We start from the raw sequence: 21,880 nt of genomic DNA, 5'->3' as shown, positions 1-21,880 counted from the left end.
TATTTGGTACTTGTAAAACATTATACAGGTCTCTATTTTTTGTCCTAGTGCTTTCGTCTTTCCCCATTTCTGTTTTGGCCTGTGAGTGACTGGTTGGTTATCTGATACTCTTGGGGTCTACTCCTGCTCTTGTTGTTTCTGCTGGTTCTCAGTCACAGGGGCATTCTTACAATTTTGTATTGTAAACTCATCTTCAGGACATGGTTATCTGTGGCCTAGGTTCAAGACGGGTCCTTCTGGAAACATTTTATTTTGTTATGGCCACTCAGAATCCAGGATTTCTTTTTGTATAAATTTCTTAGCTTTGGACCACCTGGACCACATGTATACCATTGATTTGGACTTAAACCCAGTGAAGGCAGATGTGTTGTTATGAATTTATGTTATGGAGACCTTTTCTCCTCACCCAGAATCCAATTCCTCACCCAGAACTGGGATGAACTGTCTTTGTCATCTTCTGTGTGGATGGCTGCATGTTGTTGGGTTTTTTTTTTTCCTGATCCACCATTTCACAGAAGTCCTTGTGGTAGGGGGTCTCAGTTCTGTGACGGAGCTTGTCTCCTGTTCCTACCTGGCCCTAATGCCCAAGTCTCTGGTTCACTGAGTTTCAAATGATGTCTTCCCTACCCACCCCTCTACTTTGGGCCACAGCTGCATCAGGTCAGCTGCTCCCCATCCTGGTTTTCAACTCCCTGTTTGAGGGCCCTAGTGATTTCTTTTCGTCTCTTACATGATCTGTCATGCAGTTAAAAAGTTTATTTAAAAGTTTATTATAGCTGATCTAGCATTCCTAAGTGTTTTGTGGTAGGAAAGTTTTTCAGATCATCTTGTCCATGGTATTGCCCTTGACACATTATTATTATTATTATTATTATTATTATTTTGAGATGGAGTCTTGCTCTGTCACCCAGGCTAGAGTGCAGTGGTGCAATCTCAGCTCACTGCAACCTCCACCTCCTGGGTTCAAGCGATTCTCTTGCCTCAGCCTCCCGAGTAGCTGGGATTACAGGTGTGCATCACCACACCCGGCTAATTTTTGTATTTTGAGTAGAGATGCATTTTTACCATGTTGGCCAGGCTGGTCTCTAACTCCCGACCTCAGGTGATTCGCCCACGTTGGCCTCCCAAAGTGCTGGGATTACAGGCATGAGCCACTGCACCTTGGCCCTTGATACTTTAAAAGTGAGAGAGAAAGGACTGTAGGAGTTTCAGAGAAGAAAAGTGCAGCTGGTGGGAGTGAGAAATGAGGGGAGGATCAAGAGTGGCTTTAGAGAAATGAATATTGGGGGATAGGAACACAGGAGGGAGCATGGCAGGTACAAAAGCAGGAAATGCCAATGCAAGTATGGAGAAGAGCGCTCAACTCTCTTTCCACTGCAGTACCACCTGTGAAGAGGAAATATAGTTAGAGCCTGGAGTGCAGTCTGTGAAGGGGAAATGAGGTTGGAATCAGACCACTGAGCAGCAGGAAGCTACTAAAGTCTTACAGCAGGGCACACCATGTTCACACGTGTTGTTTCAGGGAGTTTAACCTGGAAGCGAGTCCAGAAAGAATGGGTGTGGTGGTGGCAGGAGAGGAGTGTGGATTAGGAAGGATGACTCTGGGGGCTGTAGAAATAGCCCAGGCGATGGGTAGTAAGGCCTGAATGGGGTAGCTGGTAGGATGGGGTGTAGGGGGACCACTGGGAGAGGGTGAAAGAGATTAAACTGCACTAGATAAAGAAATCTAGGTCAAGAGCTGAATTGGAAATAGAAGAAAAGCCAGGCAAGCACATTGTCTGAGTCCTGGGAAATGAATTTAAAATGTCAAGAATTATCTATTTTGAAACTTTTTTTTTGAAACAGAGTCTTGCCCTGTTGCCCAGGCTGGAGTGCAGTGGTGTGATCTTGGCTCACTGCAACCTCTGCCTCCCGGGTTCAAGTGATTCTTCTGCCTCAGCATATCTGAGTAGCTGCGACTACAGGTGCGCCTGCCACCACACCTGGCTAATTTTTATATTTTTAATAGGGACGGGGTTTCACCATGTTGGCCAGGCTGGTCTTGAACTCCTGACCTCAGGTGATCTGCCCACCTTGGCCTCCCAAAGTGCTGGGATGACAGGCGTGAGCCACTGCCTAAAATGTCAAGAATTATCAAAGCTGTTATATACCTTTCAATATTGTGCAAGTACTGCCTACAAATGCTAATAAACAGTTCATCTGGACTCTGTTTGCAGCTTAAGATGTTTTTAGGCCTCTTGATGAGAAATTGTCATTGAATTAGAGACAGCATGTCCCAATAGTTCTTCCCGGAAGTGAGTGGGGATGGTTTTGCTTTTCCCAGAACCTGCTGACATGGCCAAGCATGGAGCCGATGAGCCGTCCTGCAGGTCAGGGAGTCTGGATGGGGAAGGTAGGGCCTCCGAGGACAGATCGCTGCTTCGTCAGAGGTTGGCTGTCCAGGAGCTCATCGACACTGAGGTCTCCTACTTGCACATGCTCCAGCTCTGTGCCTCTGACATCAGGAGCCGCCTCCAGCAGGTACTTGGGTGGGGTCACATACAACCTGTCTCTATGGGGGCAAATGTGGGTCCCAGCTTCTGAGATTTCCCATCCATTCCTGGGGCAAGCTTGATAGAAGGGAAGCATTGTGGATGTGAAGTACAGACCTGGATGTAAGCCCCAGTGCTTCCATTTATTGGCTGTGCAACCTTCAGCAAGGTCTTGCATGGCTTAGAATCTTAGCGTATTCCTCGGCTAACTGGGGAGCGGAATAATCACTGGGAGAACTATGTGAGCTAATGAACAAGCCCTTTTCAAGTTTGCAACAGATTGCTTAAACTGACTCTTCTTTTCTTCTTCTTCTTCTTCTTCCTCTTCCTCTTCCTCTTCTTCTCCTTCTTCTCCTTCTCCTTCTCCTCCTTCTCCTTCTCCTCCTCCTCCTTCTCCTCCTTCTCCTTCTCCTCCTTCTCCTTCTCCTCCTTCTCCTTCTCCTTCTCCTCCTTCTCCTTCTCCTTCTCCTCCTCCTCCTTCTCCTCCTCCTCCTTCTCCTCCTCCTCCTCCTTCTCCTCCTCCTCCTCCTCCTCCCCCCCTCCTCCTCCTCCCCCTCCTCCTCCTCCCCCTCCTCCTCCTCCCCCTCCTCCTCCTCCCCTTCCTCCTCCTCCTCCCCCTCCTCCTCCTTCCCCTCCTCCTCCTTCCCCTCCTCCTCCTTCCCCTCCTCCTCCTTCCTCTCCTCCTCCTTCCTTCCTCCTTCCTCCTCCTTCTTCTTCTTCCTCTTCTTCCTCCTCTTCCTCCTCTTCCTCCCCTTCTTCTTCCTCTTCTTCCTCTTCTTCTCCTTCTTCCTCTTCTCCTTCTTCCTCTTCTCCTTCTTCCTCTTCTTCTCCTCCTCCTCCTCCTCCTCCTTCTTCTTCTTTCTTCTTTCTTCTTCTTCCTTTTCCTGCTTTCCCTTCAAGGGTCTCTTTATTCGATCTGCAAAGTCACTGTCAGCAACTTGGCCTGCCCCTCTATGGCTTCCAACAAGGAAATGCTTAAAAGTCAGGAAATGCATTTGGTGCCTTTCCTAGTACCAAAAATTGACTACAGCCTCTTTGGGCACCCTGAGATAAATCAATAGCATTTGCTTTTTCTTTACTTTTCTAACAGAATTCCGGAAGAAAATAGATCATATTTATATTTATATTTATATTTATATTTATATATACACATTCATATATAGAGAGACCCTTCAACCAAGAAGAGGCAAAGAACCCAGCATACCTCTGAGGTACCTCTTGGCCTGGTGCAGGAAGGCCAGGAGGCACCAACAATCTTGGGAATCACCTCTAGATGTGCAGTGCTGAGCTGGTGTGGCATGGATGGGGGGTCTGCAACAGCCCTCTCCCTCTAAGGAAGGTGGAGCTATGACAAACCAGGGGAGCCCTCACTCAAGCTTTCCACCCATCCTGAGATGCGAACTGTACCTGATGGAGCTTTGAAGCTAAAACCCAAAGTGTAGATACAAAAGGATTCCCTAATAGACCTCTAGGGGACTGACTCCTACCCACAGCCCCCAGGTCCCCCAAAGGCAGGTGTCATGGACACAGAGGCCTGCTCAGCCACAGGAGAGGGGCTGGGCTCTGTCCCCTCCTCAGGTCTCCAACCACAGCTCCTGCAGGCCCTCAGGCAGGGGAACCCAAAAGGCCAGAGCAAGACTCGGGCTCGGATCACCCAGGAAAGTCCAAGGTAAACTTTTTTTTTTTTTTTTTTAAGAGACAGGGTCTCACTACATTGCCCAGACTGGTCTCAAACTCCCAGGCTCAAGTGATCCTCCCATCTCACCCTCCCAAGTCAGCCTTCTGATTAGCTAGGATTACAAGCTCGTGCCACCACACCCAGTCATGACCTACATTCTAACTGTCTCATTTGCAGGGTGGTGACATGGAGAAATTATCACTGTGAGAGTTACTATTATAGTGCTTATTTTTTACATTTTCTTTTTCTGGTTTCAGAAATAATGCAGGCTCTTGCTTGCTACATTTCAAGCATCCCCTCGCATTTGAGGTCCATAAGGGCAAAGATTTTGTTTAGTTGAGTATATCCCAGTCTTGACAGATAAATACTGGACTTAAAAATAGTTTTTCTTCATTGAATGAAATACCAAAGTAGATAATGTAGAAAGTGAAGTGCTTCTTTTATTTTACCCTCCAGAAATTAGGATTTTTCTCTGTAGACATTAAACAAGCAAATACAGTCATGTGTCACTTAACACCAGGGATATGTGTTGAGAAATGCATAGTTAGGCAATTTCATCATGTGCAAACACCATAGAGTGCACTTATACAAACCTAGATAGGATAGCCTACTACACACATAGACTGGACGGTATGGCCTATTGTTCCTAGGCTATAAATCTGTTCAGCATGTCACTGTCCTGAATACTACAGGCAACTGCAAGACAATAGTATTTATGTATCTAAACACAGAAAAGGCACAGTAAAAATACAGTATTATAATTCTATGAGATCACCCTAGTATATACAATCCATCATTGATTAAAATGTTATTATGCAGTGCATGACTCTGTATGTTGTTATTTATTTTAACAACAACAAGAGCAGACTCTAGATATTGTTCTGCAGTTAGCTTTCCCACTTGAGTGTGTGTCCAGCACATCCTTCACTGCTTGTGCATTTATATAGATGTCCTGCATCTTTTTAAACAGCGGTATAGCTTGGTTAATAGGGTCCAGAGAATGCATCTTGAGGTCATGGTGGTAGGTGCCAAGTATGTCAGAGCTGGAAAGAAGTCTAACTTCTCACCCTTAAATGACAGATGGGGAAACTGAGAGAAGACAGCTGGCAGCAGACCTAGGCTAAAACCCTGATTCAGCTTTCCTTCCACACTGAGTACTCCATCTGTTCCTCTCTTCTCGTAGAGTAATGAAAATACTCAATTTTTAACGTTTCAAAATCCTTGCAGAATGTCACTGGGGCAGCCAGTCTTCTCAAGAGTGATGGGAATGGTGTGAGTGTTCTGTCCTAATCTCGAAAGTCTGCAAATACACTCTGTGGAACTCTTAACCACCTCCCATGGCTTCTTTGTTCCTTCCAGTTGCCACAGGGAGATCTGGATGTCCTGTTCTCAAACATTGATGATATCATCAAGGTGAACAGCAGATTCCTTCATGATCTGCAGGAGACAGCCTCCAAGAAAGAGGAACAAGTGCAGCTAGTTGGTAAGCAAAAAACCTAAGGAGCTGTCAGCCTTAGATTCTTGTGCAATTGTTCTCAGTGAGTGGTCACTGCTTAACTGTCTCCAGAGTTCCAGGGAAATGTAGCTCAATGGCAGTCTGTTTTGGGGATCTCCAAAACACAACCTATCAGAGCCAGCAGGGCCCTCAAATAACAACTAGTCCAGTCCCATTGCTTTACAGAGACTGAGCCCCAGAGACAGAGAGGAACATCCTCACAGTCACAGAATTGTTAGTGATGCAGCTAAATGTTTAGTCTATGTCTGTTTCACATTCTTTCATCCAACAGTTATTTACTGAGCATCTGCAGTGTGCAGGCAAAGCATCAGCAAGAGAGTCTGAGCTTCTATTCTCATGGAATTGACAAGTTAGTGACAGAGACAAGTTAGTGACAGAGACAGACAAACAACAGAATTGTAGGTAATAATTTATAATTTTTTTTTTTTTTTTTTTTTTTTTTTTTTGAGACGGAGTCTCGCTCTGTCGCCCAGGCTGAAGTGCAGTGGCCGGATCTCGGCTCACTACAAGCTCCGCCTCCTGGGTTTACGCCATTCTCCTGCCTCAGCCTCCCGAGTAGCTGGGACTACAGGCGCCCGCCACCTCGCCCGGCTAGTTTTTTGTACTTTTTAGTAGAGACGGGGTTTCACCGTGTTAGCCAGGATGGTCTCGATCTCCTGACCTCGTGATCCGCCCGTCTCGGCCTCCCAAAGTGCTGGGATTACAGGCTTGAGCCACCGCGCCCGGCCCAATAATTTGTAATTTGAAGGCGATAAATAGTTGTGGTAACTTCTGGGTGTGAGGGAAGGCCTCTGGAGGAGTGAATATATGACCTGAGATCTGAGTATCAGGAAGGAACTAGCCTTGAGAATATCTGAAGGGAGAGTAGAGAGCATAGTTGTGCAAAGGCCCCGAGGCAAGGATGAGTCCATAACGTTTAAAGGACAGACGGAAGGTTGATGTGGCTCCAGGGAAATTAATGAGGGGAGACTGTCAGGGGATAAGATAGAAGAGGCGCACAAGGACCAGATCATGCACAATTTTATAGGTCATGGCAAGGAGTTTGAAGTTTATTCTAACTGTGATGGGGAGCCATTGGACAGTTTTGAGTGGGGAAGTGACATGGTTTGATTTATGTTTTTCTTTTCCTTTTTTTTTTGAAACGGAGTCTTGCTCTGTCGCCCAGGCTAGAGTGCAGTGGTGCAATCTTGGCTCACTGCAATCTCTGCCTCCTGGGTTCAAGTGATTCTCTTGCCTCAGCCTCCCAAGTAGCTGGGACAACAGGTGCCCGCCACCATGCCTGGCTACTTTTTGTATTGTTAGTAGAGATAGGGTTTCACCATGTTGGTCAGGCTGGCCTTGAACTCCTGACCTCTTGATCTGCCTGCCTTGGCCTTCCAAAGTGCTGGGATTACGGGCGTGAGCCACCACACCTGGCTGATTTATGTTTTTCAAAGATCTCTTTGGCTGTTGTGGACAATGGATTATGAGGGGGTGGTGAGAGTGGAAGCAGCGAGATCAGTTGTGGCCCAGATGAGAAATGAGGATAGTCTCCTTTGGTTTAATTCTTTTTTTTTTTTGAGATGGGATCTCACTCTATTGCCCAGGCTAGAGTGCAATGGAGCAATCATGACTCACTTGCAGCCTCCACCTTCCAGCCTCAAGGATCCTCCTGCCTCAGCCTCCTAAGGAGGATAGTCTTCTTATTCTGAAATGGTTAGGATAACCACAGCAGAAAGAAAGGAGGAGTGGGTGCAAACCTCATACCTGTCTCCTTCTGTCTCATCCCATCTGCTGCCAGGATTCCCATGGTGAGGGGTTTCCTAGTGGAGTCAGGAGATATAGGGGAATGGGTGGGTGCCAGATTCACTACAGTGGCAGAAAGGAGGAGGAGATGAAGGTACCCAGTGCTGTGGCCACCCAAATGCCCCTGGCTTTTATACCACCAATCTTCTAACCTTTCCCGAACATGAATGATGAGGATGGGGATTAAAAACAACAAACATGCAAAAAAAGCTTTGTGGGTTTTTTTTGTTTTTTTTGAGATGGAGTCTTGCTCTGTCACCCAGGTTGGAGTGCAATGGCATGATCTCGGCTTACTGCAACCTCTGCCTCCCAGGTTCAAGCGATTCTCCTGCCTCAGCCTCCTGAGTAGCTGGGATTACAGGTGCCCGCCACCACACCTGGTTAATTTTTGTATTTTTAGTAGAGATGGGGTTTCACCATGTTGGCCAGGCTAGTCTCGAGCTCCTGACCTCCGGTGATCTGCCCGCCTTGGCCTCCCAAAGTGCTGGGATTACAGGCGTGAGCCACCGTGCCTGACCTAAATACACAAACAAATCTTAAAAACCTACTTTCTGAGTGTTTACAAAAGGCTAAGCACTGTTCTTATATACATATATTAATTCACTTCATCTCAAAATAACCCTGAAATGTAGATACCATTATCTCATTTTACAGTTGAGGAATCTTGGGCACAGAGAGAGGCAATAACCTGCTTAGTCATGCAGCTAGGGGCAGAGCCAGAATTTGAATGCAGGTAGTTGGCCCTGAGAGTCAGAGCTCTCAACTGCTACACTGAATTGCTTCTGCATGGTAGCAGGTGAGACTAAAGCCTGTGTATTGTGTGTTTATCATTCCTTTGAAAATATAGTTCTTTACTAAAATAGCAATGTGAGTGAGTTACTATTCCCTATAAATGATAAGGGAATGCAACATTAAAGAACGAGATTTTTAAAAGTATCTGTAGGCCGGGCATGGTAACTCATACCTATAATCCCAGCACTTTGGGAAGCTAAGGCGGGTGAATCACCTGAGGTCAAGAGTTCAAGACCACCCTGGCCAACATGGTGAAACCCCATCTCTACTAAAAATACAAAAATTAGCCAGGTGTGGTGGCACACACTGGTAATCCCAGCTACGTGAGAGGCTGAGACACGAGAATTGCTTGAACCCGGGAGGCAGAGGTTGCAGGGAGCTGAGATCCTGCCAGTGCACTCCAGCCTGGGTGACAGAGTGAGACTCTGTCTCAAAAATAAAAAAATTTAAAAAGTACCTATAGATGTTCTCACAGGTACTTTCTCTTTTATCATTTGATCATTATTTCTGTTAATAATTAACACTTATTTGAATGGAAATTGATATAGCCCCAGGCTGAAAACAGTCTAAGGTCTAAGGACTTTGAGCTCGGGCTCTTCTATAGCTACATGTTTGAGATCTGATGAGGTTCCTTGTAAAGGTCTTCATTTCTCAATCTGCCTTCCTGCTGGACCCACAGAGCCAAAAGGCTACTTGTCTCCTGATCACACCTGGTGACATGTCCATGAGCTGCCCTCACTGCTTCACTGTAGGGTTTCCAGTTAAGATATGGGACATGCTTATGCTAAAAAATTATTCATTGTTTATCTAAAATTCAGATTTAACAGAATTAATCTGCAAATTTGGCAGTCCTGTTCCCTGGCCTTTACAGAGTCTGCAGAAAATACCCCTCTCATCCCTTGTCTCTTGTGGTTGCCAAAAAGAGGCCCAAATAACCCACATGGCTTTTCTTCTCAGTGCAACTATGTGCTAGGTCAGGCTGCTCTGGCTCCTGCCCACTGTCTCTCTATTCCCCTTCTAGCTCCTAGGCCTTCCTATGCAAGGAGAGCCCTTTTCCCAGTAGGGCAGCAACAGCATTTTTTTTTTTTTTTTTTTTTTTGAGACAGAGTCTCTCTCTGTCGCCCAGGCTGGAGTACAGTGGCGTGATCTTGGCTCGCTGCAACCTCTGCCTCCTGGGTTCGAGCGATTCTCATGTCTCAGCCTACCAGGTAGCTGGGATTACAGGCGTGTGCCACCATGCCCAGCTAATTTTTGTATTTTCAGTAGAGACTGGGTTTCACCATGTTAGTCAGCCTGGTTGCAAACTCTTGGCCTAGCAACAGCATTTTGAAAGATTTTGGGGAGGCTGGGCATGGTGGCTCACGCCTACAATCCCAGCACTTTGGGAGACTGAGGCAGATAAATCACCTGAGGTCAGGAGTTCGAGATCAGCCTGGCCAACACAGTGAAACTCCATCTCTACTAAAAATACAAAAATTAGTTGGGCATGTTGGTGGGCACCTGTAATCCCAGCTACTTGGGAGGCTGTGGCAGGAGAATTGCTTGAATCCAGGAGGTGGAGGTTGCAGTGAGCCGAGATTGTGTCACTGCACTCCAGCCTGGGCAACAGAGCAAGACTGCATCTCAAAAAAAAAAAAAGAGAGAGAGAGAGAAATATAATGTTAGCTACAAATATTTAAAATTTTCAAGTAGCTACATTAAGAAAATTAAAGAAGCAACTGAAATTAATTTTAATGATATATTTTATTTAACTTAATAGATCCAAAATAATATTTCAACATGTAATCAGTATAAGCATTCATCATTCATTACTTTTGTTTTGTATGAAGTCTTTGAAATCCAGTATCTTTTACACTGACAGCACATCACATTTGGGGTTCACCATATTTCAAATGCCTAATAGCCACGTGTGGCTGGTGACTACTGTATTTGAGCACTGCAGGTTTAGTGGTTATAGCAGAAGCTTTGGAATCCGACTAACAAGGTCCTGCCACCCACAAGCTCTTTCCTTTCTGAGTCCCAGTTACTGCCACCTTAAAATGAGCTTGAAAACAGTATCCATCTCTGTTCTAACAATGATGCCAAGTACTTAACCTGATGCTCTTTGAATTCTCATGGCACCATTACTTGTTGATTATTATTAATAACCTCCATTTTACCAAAAACATCTCTGAGGCTCAGAGAGGCTAAGTAACTTTCCCAAGGTCACACAGCTTGACCAGGCAGTTAGTATTTGAACCCAGCTCTTCTAGAGCCCTAGGTCTTGACCATGCTGCTTCCCTTTCTCTCCTTTCCAACTAATCCCAGCTAGAGATAAAGTGCCCCCTTTGACGCTAGGAATAAATTGTTTGCTAATCTGTGACTGGAGAAGGACAAGCAGGGAGGAAATAAGCCTTTCCTTTGGTGTAATTGGCATTCTTGCCTCTTTGGACCACTCTGTTCTCTGGGAGTTCACTTTCCTCCATCCTTTAGTTACTGAAACACCCTTGCCCCCGGCCACACTGGTATGACAGTTTCCTTGGCATGTCTGTCTCATTCCTGAGGACACACCCATGTTGAGGAGAGTGTGGGAACTGGCCTAGCTTTCAAGGCCACACCCAACCTATCTCCTAGCAGGGCGGTCTCTGCAGTTGGCTGATCTCTCTCTCACACAGCTTCTTCCTGGCTGCAGTTTCGGGTGGTCATGTTCTGTCCGGCTCTAGGGGCTTCTCCTGGGAGTTCTTGCTAGGCATCAGCTGAACCGACACTGGGAAAGGGTAGGTCCAGGGATGGCGATCTCCCCATGGGGATCTTTGCTGAGAACTTGCACCTCTGGCCACCAACTGATGTGTCCCAACACAGACCTTGTCTAGGTCAAAGGTCTAGCCCGTGGCTTTGGCAGGCAGTAGGGTCAGCTGGGCTTCCTGTGGTCCCTGGTTCCCCACCTGCCTTCTTGTGGTTAATATATTTTTCTTCACCCTCACTACTTCCTCTCAAGTGCGTCCACCTTCTCTAGGTCACTAATCTCATCAGTTTCTGTTTTGAAAATATGGAATGCTTAGCAAATTTGCATGTCATTTTTGCAGAGGCGCCATGCTAATCTCTATATTGTTCCAACTTTAGTGTATATGATGCTGAAACTGAGCACCAGCGTCATCCTTTTAAGCAGAAATCAGATCCTGTCACCGCTGCTCAAAGCCCGCCAGTTGCTTCCTGCCACCATTAGAATAAAACCTGAATCCCTTACTGCACTTCACTGACTTTGAGACCCTACATGATCTGGCTTCTGTTGCCTGCTTATTTCCTCTACTTTATTTTTATTTTTAAAAATTAATTAATTTATTTTTTGAGACAGTCTTGCTCTGTCACCCAGGCTGGAGTGCAGTGGCACAATCTCAGCTCACTGCAACCTCCACCTCCAGAGTTCAAGCAGTTCTCCTGCCTCAGCCTCCTGAGTAGCTGGGATTACAGGCACCCGCCACCACGCCTGGCTAACTTTTGTATTTTTTTAGTAGAGACGGGGTTTTGCTATGTTGGCCAGGCTGGTCTCAAACTCCTGGCCTCAAGTGATCCACCCGCCTTGGCCTCCCAGAATGCTGGGATTTCAGGTGTGAGCCACAGCACCCAACCTATTTTATTTTTTGACACTATCCACCTGGAGATTAATTTCCTCTACTTTATGCCCTTGTTCACCCGCTCCAGCCACACTTGCCTTCTTGCTATTGCGCTTGTGGCCAGCACTTTCCTGCCTCAGGGCCTCTGCAGGTGTCCTTCCCTAATACTGGGTGCTGCTCTTCCCTTGCTTGTTCCCAGGGCTGGTTACCTCTGCCTCTGTGGCAGACATTTACATCTTGTGAGAGGCCTTCCTCAGGTACATCCCCCAGCCTTTTCTAACTCTTTATTTGGCTTCGTTTTAATTCATGGCACTTATCATATGTATATAATAAATATATTACATATGTAATATGACATATGAGGATGGGGATTAAAAATAACAAGTATGCAAACAATTTTTTTTTGTTTTGTTTTGAGATGGAATCTTGCTCTGTTGTGCAGGCTGGAGTGCAGTGGTGCGATCTTGGCTTACTGCAACCTCCGCTTCCCAGGTTCAAGTAATTCTCCCTCAGCCTCCCAAGAGTAGCTGGGACTACAGGAACACACCATCATACCTGGCTAATTTTTGTATTTTCAGTAGAGACAGGGTTTTACCATGTGGGCCAGGCTGGTCTGGAACTCCCGACCTTGTGATCCACCCTTCTCGACCTCCCAAAGTGCTGGGATTATAGGCGTGACCCACCACACCCAGCCATAAGTACTGTTTCTATTTGCATTCCATAGATGAGAAAACAGAGAGCCAGAGGAGTGAAACGCTTGCCTCAGGTTACAACTGGGAAAGGATTGCTGGAGATCTGGCCCTAGTTCCCTCGAATCCAAGCCCATACCATAACCAGTTGTGTTATGCTGCAGCATGTCTTTGTAAATTGGGGATTTATTGTTGTGCTTGTCACACGTTTTGTCTTTAATTGTAAAGATAAAATGAGCGGCTGGGCGTGGTGGCTCATACCTGTAATCCCAGCACTTTGGCAGGCCGAGGGAAGTGGATCACCTGAGGTCAGGAATTCAAGACCAGCCTGGGCAACATGGTAAAACCCCGTCTCCACTAAAAATACAAAACTTAGCCGGGCATGGTAACATGTGCCTGTAACCCCAGCTACTCAGGATGCTGAGACAGGAGAATCGCTTGAACCCAGGAGGTGGAGGTTGCTGTGAGTCAAGATTGCGCCACTGCACTCCAACCTGGGCGACAAGAGCAAGACTCCGTCTCAAAAAAAAAAAGAGCTGGCCGGGCGCGGTGGCTCAAGCCTGTAATCCCAGCACTTTGGGAGGCCGAGACGGGCGGATCACGAGGTCAGGAGATCAAGACCATCCTGGCTAACACAGTGAAACCCCCTCTCTACTAAAAAAATACAAAAAACTAGCCGGGCGAGGTGGCGGGCGCCTGTAGTCCCAGCTACTCGGGAGGCTGAGGCAGGAGAATGGCGTAAACCCGGGAGGCGGAGCTTGCAGTGAGCGGAGATCCAGCCACTGCACTCCAGCCTGGGCAACACAGCGAGACTCCATCTCAAAAAAAAAAAAAAAAAAAAAAAAGATGAAAAAACCCAGAAAGTCAGGAAGATGAGGTCATTTACCCATGGTAACATGCTGGTAAACCCAGCAATCTCACTGGAGAGCTGAAGGGGTTTACTTACTGCCTCTATGTTCGAAGCTAGGGGACACACAGACATGCCCTTGATGATTCTTTGTTGCGTCTTCACCCTCAGGTAACTTATTTCTGGAATTCCAAGAGGAGTTGGAGCAAGTCTATAAGGTCTACTGTGCCAGCTACGACCAGGCCTTGCTACTGGTGGACACGTACAGGAAGGAGCCGGAGCTGCAGCGGCACATCCAGGGCATCATTGAGGCGGTGGTGTGAGTAGAACGGCCAGTGAGCGCTCATTCCTGCCCCACTGACCCAGGTCAGGGGCAGCTATGGTCTCACCCCTTTTTCATGCCATTCATGCTGCTTCAGGAGTGTTGCTCTGTCAGCGCCTGTGTTAGTCAGGATAGGGCAGGCTGTGCTGCAGAGACAAACAGCTCCCACATCTCAGTGGTTTCAAACAACAAAGGTTTATGTCTTCCTTTTGCTCCATTGAAGGCTGACTTGGGGTTCTGCTCTTTGTCATCCTCACTCCAGGACCCACACAGCAGCCACTGTCTGGAATGTTGCCAGTAACTGTGGCTTAAGAAAAAAGAGCTCTGGAGAGTCTAATGCTGGCAATTGAATGCTCTGGCCCAGAAATAATATTAATCACTTCTTGTAATTCATTGGCCAGGACTCATCATAGCTTCATTCAACAACCAGGAGGCAGGGTGTGCCATCCTACCACATGTCCAGAGTTGGAGAAGTAGAAACATTTGGGAACAGTGCTCATGACTAGCACAGGAAAGGGCAGTAAGATGAGGGTCCCATGTGTTCCCATAGTGATGAGAAGCAGGTGGATGTCACCTGAGGATCCCTCTCTACCGGTGGCTGACGTCCTACCACATGGAAAAGGGACAGAATCACCAGTCCCTGGTGGACTCATAGCCTAGAATTAACACCAATGGGTAGAAGCCCCAGGTAGAAAAATGTAGAGAGTATGTCTTCAAATTTAAATTTTCGAATGGGTAACATGATTACATGATTCAAAAACTTTAAAACATCAAAATTTTTACAGTAAAAAATATCTGGCTGGGCTCGGTGGCTCACGCCTAAAGTCTCCTTTTCAAGAACCCATGTCCTAGTCCCTCTCTGCTTCCAAAAAAACTGTACTTATTTTCTCCTTTTATTCATCCTTCATGGGTCTTACAAACAGGCTTCTGCAAGGGTCACTAAATATATTTCTATAGTTTACAGATATAAAGGGAAGCAAGGTGCCAGAGATGAGACAAAAGGGAGAAGTGGAGGCTACGCAAACTAGAGACAACGGACCCCGTGTAGCATGCAGCTGCAGCACAGCTTAGCTGATTGTTGCTCTATCAAGTGGCTTTTGCTAGATAACAACCCTCAAAATGTAGTGGCTTAAAACAAACATTTATTTAGCTCACACTTCTGCATGTTAGCAATTTAGGTGTACTCAGTAAATGATTCTCCTGGAGTCATTAGCAGCCTCAAATATCTGCAGTCACCTGCAGGTCAGCTTTGCTGATCCTGGCTGGGTTTTTTCATGTATCTGGGACACAAGAGCTGCCTCACCTGTGGTTCCATGGTCTCTCCTCTTCCCGCAGCTAGCTTATTCACATCGTGGTCTAAGGTTCTAAGGGCAGTGGGGGAGGGCTTGGCATCTAGAGGTCTGAGCTGGGAACTGGCACATCGTCATTCAAATGAAGTCCTAAGGCCAGCCCATACTTAAGGGGTGGGGAAATAAACTCCATTTCTTGGTAGTAGGAGCTTCAAAGTGACAAAGGCTTGTAGGGATTAGGAGAGGAATAATTGCAGTGATTTTTTTGCAAACCATCTGCCGCAGCTGCCAGGTAGAAATGAGGGTCTGTTGTGGCCAGAGCCTCCGATTTTTTGAGAGACGCCAGAGACTGAGATGTAACATCTCTCAAGAGTTCAGTGCTGGCATCTAGCTCAGACATTTAATAAACATGGTGTGCGGGAGCCCCGGTTGCTCAGAAGCTGCTGTTTACTACATCCTATGCGCTTTGGTCTTTTCTAGCCAGGTCATCTGCGTTTTGCTCATGGGCTCTGGAGCTGGGCTACATGGTGGTGGATGTGGCTTGGCCTCTGGACATGAGAGAGCCATTTTATGTCTCAAGACCTAGTTTCCTTATGTGTAGGGCGGGAGGAATAACAGCCCTGCATGGGGCATTGATTCATTGCACATGAGTGACACTCAATGAATCCCATGTATTATAGTTATCTCGGCTAGGCAGGGATTCTATTTTCTCTGAGACCACACTGTAGTTCTCAATTTTATCAGTGCCATGCTCCCTTGTTATAACAAATATTACATAAATTTACTATCCTGAGACATATCCTGAAATATATGTATAAATAAATATATCTCTCCTACCTATATGTGTAACTGAAAAAAATCAATATAATGACTTCACTATAAAGAAGAAATAAAAGGAAAATCATTCCAATACAATGCTATGTAGTTCAGTGTGCATATGCTTGGACACCACTACTAAAAGATATAAGAAAGCCATCAGATGCTTGCAGTGACTTATAATAAATAAGTCTGGATTTAAAGAAAGAGATATCTGAAGCTGTTCTGTACAAAAAGTACAAAAAAAATGAAAGAGCACAGAATGACAGTGACAATAAACCTGACTTCCTTGTTTATGATAAGAGAAAGAACGAAATAACATCGTTGAAATGGGGATTTATAAAAGGTAGTGTCCTAGTAATTCCCAGTATTATGATATATGACTGGATGGAATCCAAGAGTGATAAACATATTTAGGGTTTTAGAAGCGTAGCACATTTCAGGGCCTTTGTTCAGTCTCTGAATGTTCAGGGGGACACGTGAGACATGGAACAATTCTCTGTAGTTCAGGACTGTCCTTGCAAGACATCCAGTGTACCTGGTCCCTGCCTGTTAAATGCCAGGCATTACTTTCCAGAGCCTGGCCAATAAGAATCACCACGCCAGCCATAACTAGTTCTTTCTCAGTCTGCTAGGATAGATGGCACCAGGTTATTAGATTCCTTGGGATTCCAAAATGCACGCTGACCCCACCCTTTATTTGGGTGGGATATTCATTCTGTCTTTTAAGGCAACCCTTCCCATCTAAGAGCCAAGGGAATAAAAAACTCGCCTTGGCAGTGGGCAGGAAGCTCTGCCCCAGGTAGGACTGTCCTAGTGGTAGAGCCCTCAGGGTGGAAAAGGCAGCCTTGCAGAGATGGGCCTGTCCAGCACAGAGCACTGCGGGCTGTCCAGCACAGAGCACTGCAGTTCCGGAATGATGGCGGAGGCAGCAGAGTTTGCAGAAGGCAAATAATCTTTGCTTTCTTTTTTTTTTTTTTTTTTTTTTTTTTTGAGACGGAGTCTCGCTCTGTCGCCCAGGCTGGAGTGCAGTGGCGCGATCTCAGCTCACTGCAAGCTCCGCCTCCCGGGTTCCCGCCATTCTCCTGCCTCAGCCTCCTGAGTAGCTGGGACCACAGGCGCCGCCACCTCGCCCGGCTAATTTTTTGTGTTTTTAGTAGAGACGGGGTTTCGCCGTGTTAGCCAGGATGGTCTCGATCTCCTGACCTTGTGATCCGCCCGTCTTGGCCTCCCAAAGTGCTGGGATTACAGGCGTGAGCCACCGCGCCCGGCCTTCTTTGCTTTCCTTTATCAGCTAGGTGTGTGTTTTTTTTGTTTTTTGTTTTTTTTTGAGACGGAGTCTCGCTCTGCCGCCCAGGCTGGAGTGCAGTGGCGTGATCTTGGCTCACTGCAAGCTCCGCCTCCCGGGTTCACGCCATTCTCCTGCCTCAGCCTCCCGAGTAGCTGGGACTACGGGCGCCCGCCACCTCGCCCGGCTAGTTTTTTTTGTATTTTTTAGTAGAGACGGGGTTTCACCGTGTTAGCCAGGATGGTCTCGATCTCCTGACCTCGTGATCCGCCCGTCTCGGCCTCCCAAAGTGCTGGGATTACAGGCTTGAGCCACCGCGCCCGGCCAGTTTGTTTTAAATATATAAGCAACATACGCTTATTGAACAAAAGGAACGTTCCAACAACACACAAGTATATAAAGTAAAAACGTAAAAGTCCATTCCCCTAGTAATGTTTTCCATCCAAATTTTCTACTGTATATTTATAGATAGAGAGAGAGATAGATGAACAGACAGATAGATGGTTAGATAGATAGATGTAATTTTTTTTTTTTTTTTTTTTTGAGACAGAGTTTTGCTCTGTCTCCCAGGCTGGAGTGCAGTGGTGCAATCTAAGCTCACTGCAACCTCTGTCTCCCGGGTTCAAGCAGTTCTCCTGCCTCAGCCTCCCAAGTAGCTGGGACTATAGGAGTGCGCCACCACGCCCAGCTAATTTTTGTATTTTTAGCAGAGACAGGGTTTCACCATGTCAGCCAGGATTGTCTCGATTTCTTGACTTCATGATCTGCCATTCTTGACCTCCCAAAGTGCTGGGATTACAGGCGTGAGCCACAGCTCCCGTCTGACAGATAGAATTTTTATGAGGCTTCTTCTGTACATGCTGTTCTAGAACTTACATTTATGCTTAACCATAGTAATGAATATCTTTTCGGGATAGCATGGATATTTCTACAGTGTTCTTTTCTTTCTTTCTTTTTTTCTTTTTTTTTTTTTTGAGACGGTCTCACTCTGTCACCCAGGCTGGAGTACAGTGGTGTGATCTCAGCTCACTGCAGCCTTGACCTCCCAGGCTCAGGTGATCCTCCTACCTCAGCCTCCTGAATAGTTTGGACTACGGGTGTGTGCCACCACACCTGACTCGTTTTTGTAGAGATGGGGTTTCACTATGTTGCCCAGGCTGGTCTCAAACTCCTGGACTCAAGCAATCTGCCCACCTTAGCTTCCCAAAGTGCTAGGATTATAAGCATGAGCCACTGTGCCCAGCACAGTGTTTTTTTAATGGCTGCAGAGTTTCTTTCCTGGACTGCTCTTAGACTATGGCTTATTTGGCCATTCCTCTATTGAAGGATATTTGGGTTGTTTCCAATTATTTACTAACTCAAATAGAGTCGCTGAACAACTTGTACCTTTATCCTTGCTCACTTGAGTTTGGATTTCTGTGGGTATATTTCTAGGATGGGATTGATGGAAGAAAGAGTTTGTACCCTTTACAAATTGCCGAACTCCTCTGCCTCTCCAAGGTCTTGCCAGTTGATACTCCCACCGAGAGAATACACGAAGGCCTGTTTTTCCACCCTTACCCAGCTCTGTGTATCATCTTTCAATTTCTGTTGCCTATCTGAAAAGCTGCATAAAAAAGTATTGTCCAAATTACCTTAGAAAGTCTGTAAATGTGAGCGGATGCTCTCATTCTTTGGTAATCCCCTCATGGTTGTGAGGAAAATACGCAATCATCTCTTTCAGGACCGCTTGCACTCTAATTTGTGAGTTGACAGTTGTCCCTGGGAGACAGTTGGCTCTTTCCCATGGAAAGGAAGTCCAGAGGATGGAGTTTTGCAAATACCTGGCAGTGGTTTCCACCTCCCCTGCCCACAGTCAGCCAAGCCCCTGGACACCCTTGGTGAGAGCAGATGGCCAGCGTAGGCGTCTCCTGATGGGTAATCCCGCCCCCTGCAGCTTCTGAGGGGCTCCCACCTGCTGTGCCTGTTCTTAGCTTCATGGCTGATCTTTCCTGGACATTTGGTCTGGAGATTTTCCTAAGGAAGGAGAGCCAGAGGCACAAGTATCATCAGGGAGGGCCCAGAGAAAGGTCCTGAGCAGTACTGGTTGAGTCTTCAAGGAGAAGGCACACTTAGATGGCTGAGATTTGAAACCTTCGTGGCCTTCTCCATGCTGGGCCTAGGGGCTACTGGTCATAATCTTTTAAAAAAAGACTGTGGAGCCCCTTCCCAGATGCCATTCACTTGGGGACTCTTGATGAAGTTCCAGACACCCTTAAGAAGGAGACTATAACTAGTCATCCATGCATCAATGGTGTATCTGGAAGGGACCTTGGCACCATTAGTTCCAGAGTTTTGTTTTGTTTTCACTTTTTTTTTTAAGATGAGGTCTTGCTTTGTTGCCCAGGCTGGAGTACAGTGGCATGATCACAGGTCAGTGTATCCTCGTACTCCTGGGCTTAAGCAATCCTCCTGTGTCAGCCTCCTGAGTAGCCACTATGCCTGGTGAATTTCTTTTTCTTTTTTTTTTTGAGACAGAGGTCATGCTATGTTGCCCAGGCTGGTCTTGAACTCCTGGCCTCAAGCAATCTTTTTTTTTTTTTTTAACTTTTTTTCATAAAAAGTTTCAAACTATAGAAAATAGTATAATGTAATAGATACATACCCACCACCTAAAATTAACAAGTGTTAACATTTTGCTGTTTGCTTTATCTACTTTTATGCTAATTTTAAGGAAATTTTAGATATTATGACTTTTTACCCCTAAATACTTTAAATACATCTCTAAAAATTAAGTTCCTGTGATTTTTAAGAACTTTTTTTGGCCGGGTACGGTGGCTCATGCCTGTAATCCCACCACTTTGGGAGGCCAAGGCGGGCAAATCATGAGGTCAAGAGATCGAGACCATCCTGGCCAACATGGTGAAACCCTGTCTCTACTAAAAATACAAAAAAATTAGCTTGGTGTGGTAGTGGGCACCTGTAATCCCAGCTACTCGGGAGGCTGATGCAGGAGAACCACTTGAACCCGGGAGGCGGAGGTTGCAGTGAACTGAGATCACAGTGAACTGAGATCGCACCACTGCACTCCAGCCTGGTGACAGAGTGAGACTCCATCTCAAAAAACAAAACAAAAACAAACAAACAAACAAAAACAAGAACATTTCTTTAAGGCAGCAGACGATTCTATTAAATAAGATATCATGTGGATACCCAACACAGTTGAGTTGCGCTCGGGACATATCTGAGCAGAGATGTCAAGGATCCAGTTGTATGTATCAGTCTGGAGCTCTGGAACAGAAGTTGGAGGTGGAGATCTGGGCCTGGGATGTGTTTAAAGCCATAGGACCAAATGAGGTCACTAAGAAAAAGTGGAGAGAGAGGGAGGAGAAGACACCCAGGACACTCCGGCATTGGAGAGAGACCAGCAAAGGAGGCTGAGAGAGCTGCCTGCAGAGTATGAGGAGAAGCAGGACAGTGGGTGTCTCTGGGGCCAGAAAAAGAAAGTGTTTCAGGAGCAAGGGTGTCAGTCGTGTCTGCTGCGGAGAGGCCGAGCACGCTGAGGGCAGAGAGCTTGAACGTTGGATTTGGGACAGATGGGAAACCAAGGCCCAGAACTGTCACTGCCTGCCTAACATCTAGAATTCACAAGTTACAGGTGAGGAACTGGAGGACCACAGAGGGAGGGTGACTTGCCTGAGATCACACAGTGAGCTAAGTGGTAGAGTGAGGACTAGAGCCCAGGTCCCCTGGTCCTCCAAAGGGTGGGCTTTACCTGCCTAATACCAGCCTTCTCCTTCAGGCCACAAGCTGGATCTTCAGGCCTCAGTTTCTTGCTGGTAATTCCTCTGCAGAGGATCACCAGGTACCCATTGCTGCTGCAGAAAATCCTGGAGAACACAGTCCCTGATGCCAGTGCCTACCCTGTCCTTCAGAGGGCTGTCTCTGCCCTCCAGGACGTGAACACCAATATCAATGAGTACAAGATGCGCAAGGAAGTGGGTAAGGACTTGGGCATTTAAGAGGGCACATTAGTGGGAATGCTTCCAGTTACAGAAAATTTATCTAAAATCGGCTTCACCAGTAAAGAGAGTGTAGTGGCTTATGTAACTATAAATCCAGAGGTAATGCAAGCTTTAGGTAGGGTTCGATCAGGGTGCTGGCTCCATTTCCCTGTAACTCCCTTGTCTCTGCTCTTTACTCTGTATCAGCTTCATCTTCAGGCTGGCTTGCCTCATAATAGTAAGTTGTGGCTGTTCCAAGACTCACAGCTGCACACCATACTTACCAGAGTGAGGCAGGAATGTTTCCCCCTTAGCCACAAAAATTAAATCAAAGTTTCTCTTTGATAGGACCCACCTGGGTCATGTGCTTACCCTGAACTAATCATCATAGTTAGGGTGTTGTGAACTGATTGACTTAGGCCTAGGATATGTGCCCTTCTTTGAATCGATCACTGTTGCCAGGGGGTTGGAATTATATAAATTGGCTCGTGTCAGTCAGCAACCCACCCCTTGAGCTAAAGTGAGATCAATCTCATCCAAACCACATGACTGCCACACTGTGGAGGAGAAACCAACACTGGGGAGGTAAAGAGCTGTGCATCTATCTGGGGAGAGGGGAACCCCTGCCCCTCAGGTTATTAAAACAGAAAGGTTTGGAAAATGAAGCAGTGTCCCAAGTGAAGAGAAAACTCAATTACATGACTGAGACAATATACAAATGGCAATTCAGCTAATGTTTACTAAGGGCTGT

At 46.3% G+C, this 21,880-nt stretch overlaps 1 protein-coding gene and 1 non-coding gene across 4 annotated transcripts in view; one reads left to right on the top strand and one right to left on the bottom strand.

Annotated features, from left to right (window-relative positions):
* The window catches only part of LOC105466883 (Rho guanine nucleotide exchange factor 37), a 54,956-nt gene that overhangs the window by 14,068 nt on the left and 19,008 nt on the right, over window positions 1-21,880 (top strand). For all 3 annotated transcript variants that reach the window (XM_011716033.2, XM_011716034.2, XM_011716035.3), the window contains exons 2-5: window positions 2,324-2,520; window positions 5,569-5,692; window positions 13,603-13,750; window positions 20,928-21,127. In XM_011716033.2, coding sequence (XP_011714335.2) covers window positions 2,335-2,520; window positions 5,569-5,692; window positions 13,603-13,750; window positions 20,928-21,127 — 658 coding nt within the window. In that variant the 5' untranslated portion in view covers window positions 2,324-2,334. The remainder of the gene's footprint in view (window positions 1-2,323; window positions 2,521-5,568; window positions 5,693-13,602; window positions 13,751-20,927; window positions 21,128-21,880) is intronic.
* On the bottom strand, window positions 11,325-11,429 carry LOC112424129 (U6 spliceosomal RNA). The gene has a single exon (XR_003014800.1). It is a non-coding gene; the product is annotated as a U6 spliceosomal RNA (small nuclear RNA).

This window comes from Macaca nemestrina, chromosome 6 (genome assembly GCF_043159975.1).
Source record: "Macaca nemestrina isolate mMacNem1 chromosome 6, mMacNem.hap1, whole genome shotgun sequence".
Classification (NCBI taxonomy): Eukaryota; Metazoa; Chordata; class Mammalia; order Primates; family Cercopithecidae; genus Macaca; species Macaca nemestrina.
The sequence above is the reverse complement of the archived record's forward strand: the minus strand, read 5'-3'. Positions and strand labels throughout refer to the sequence as shown.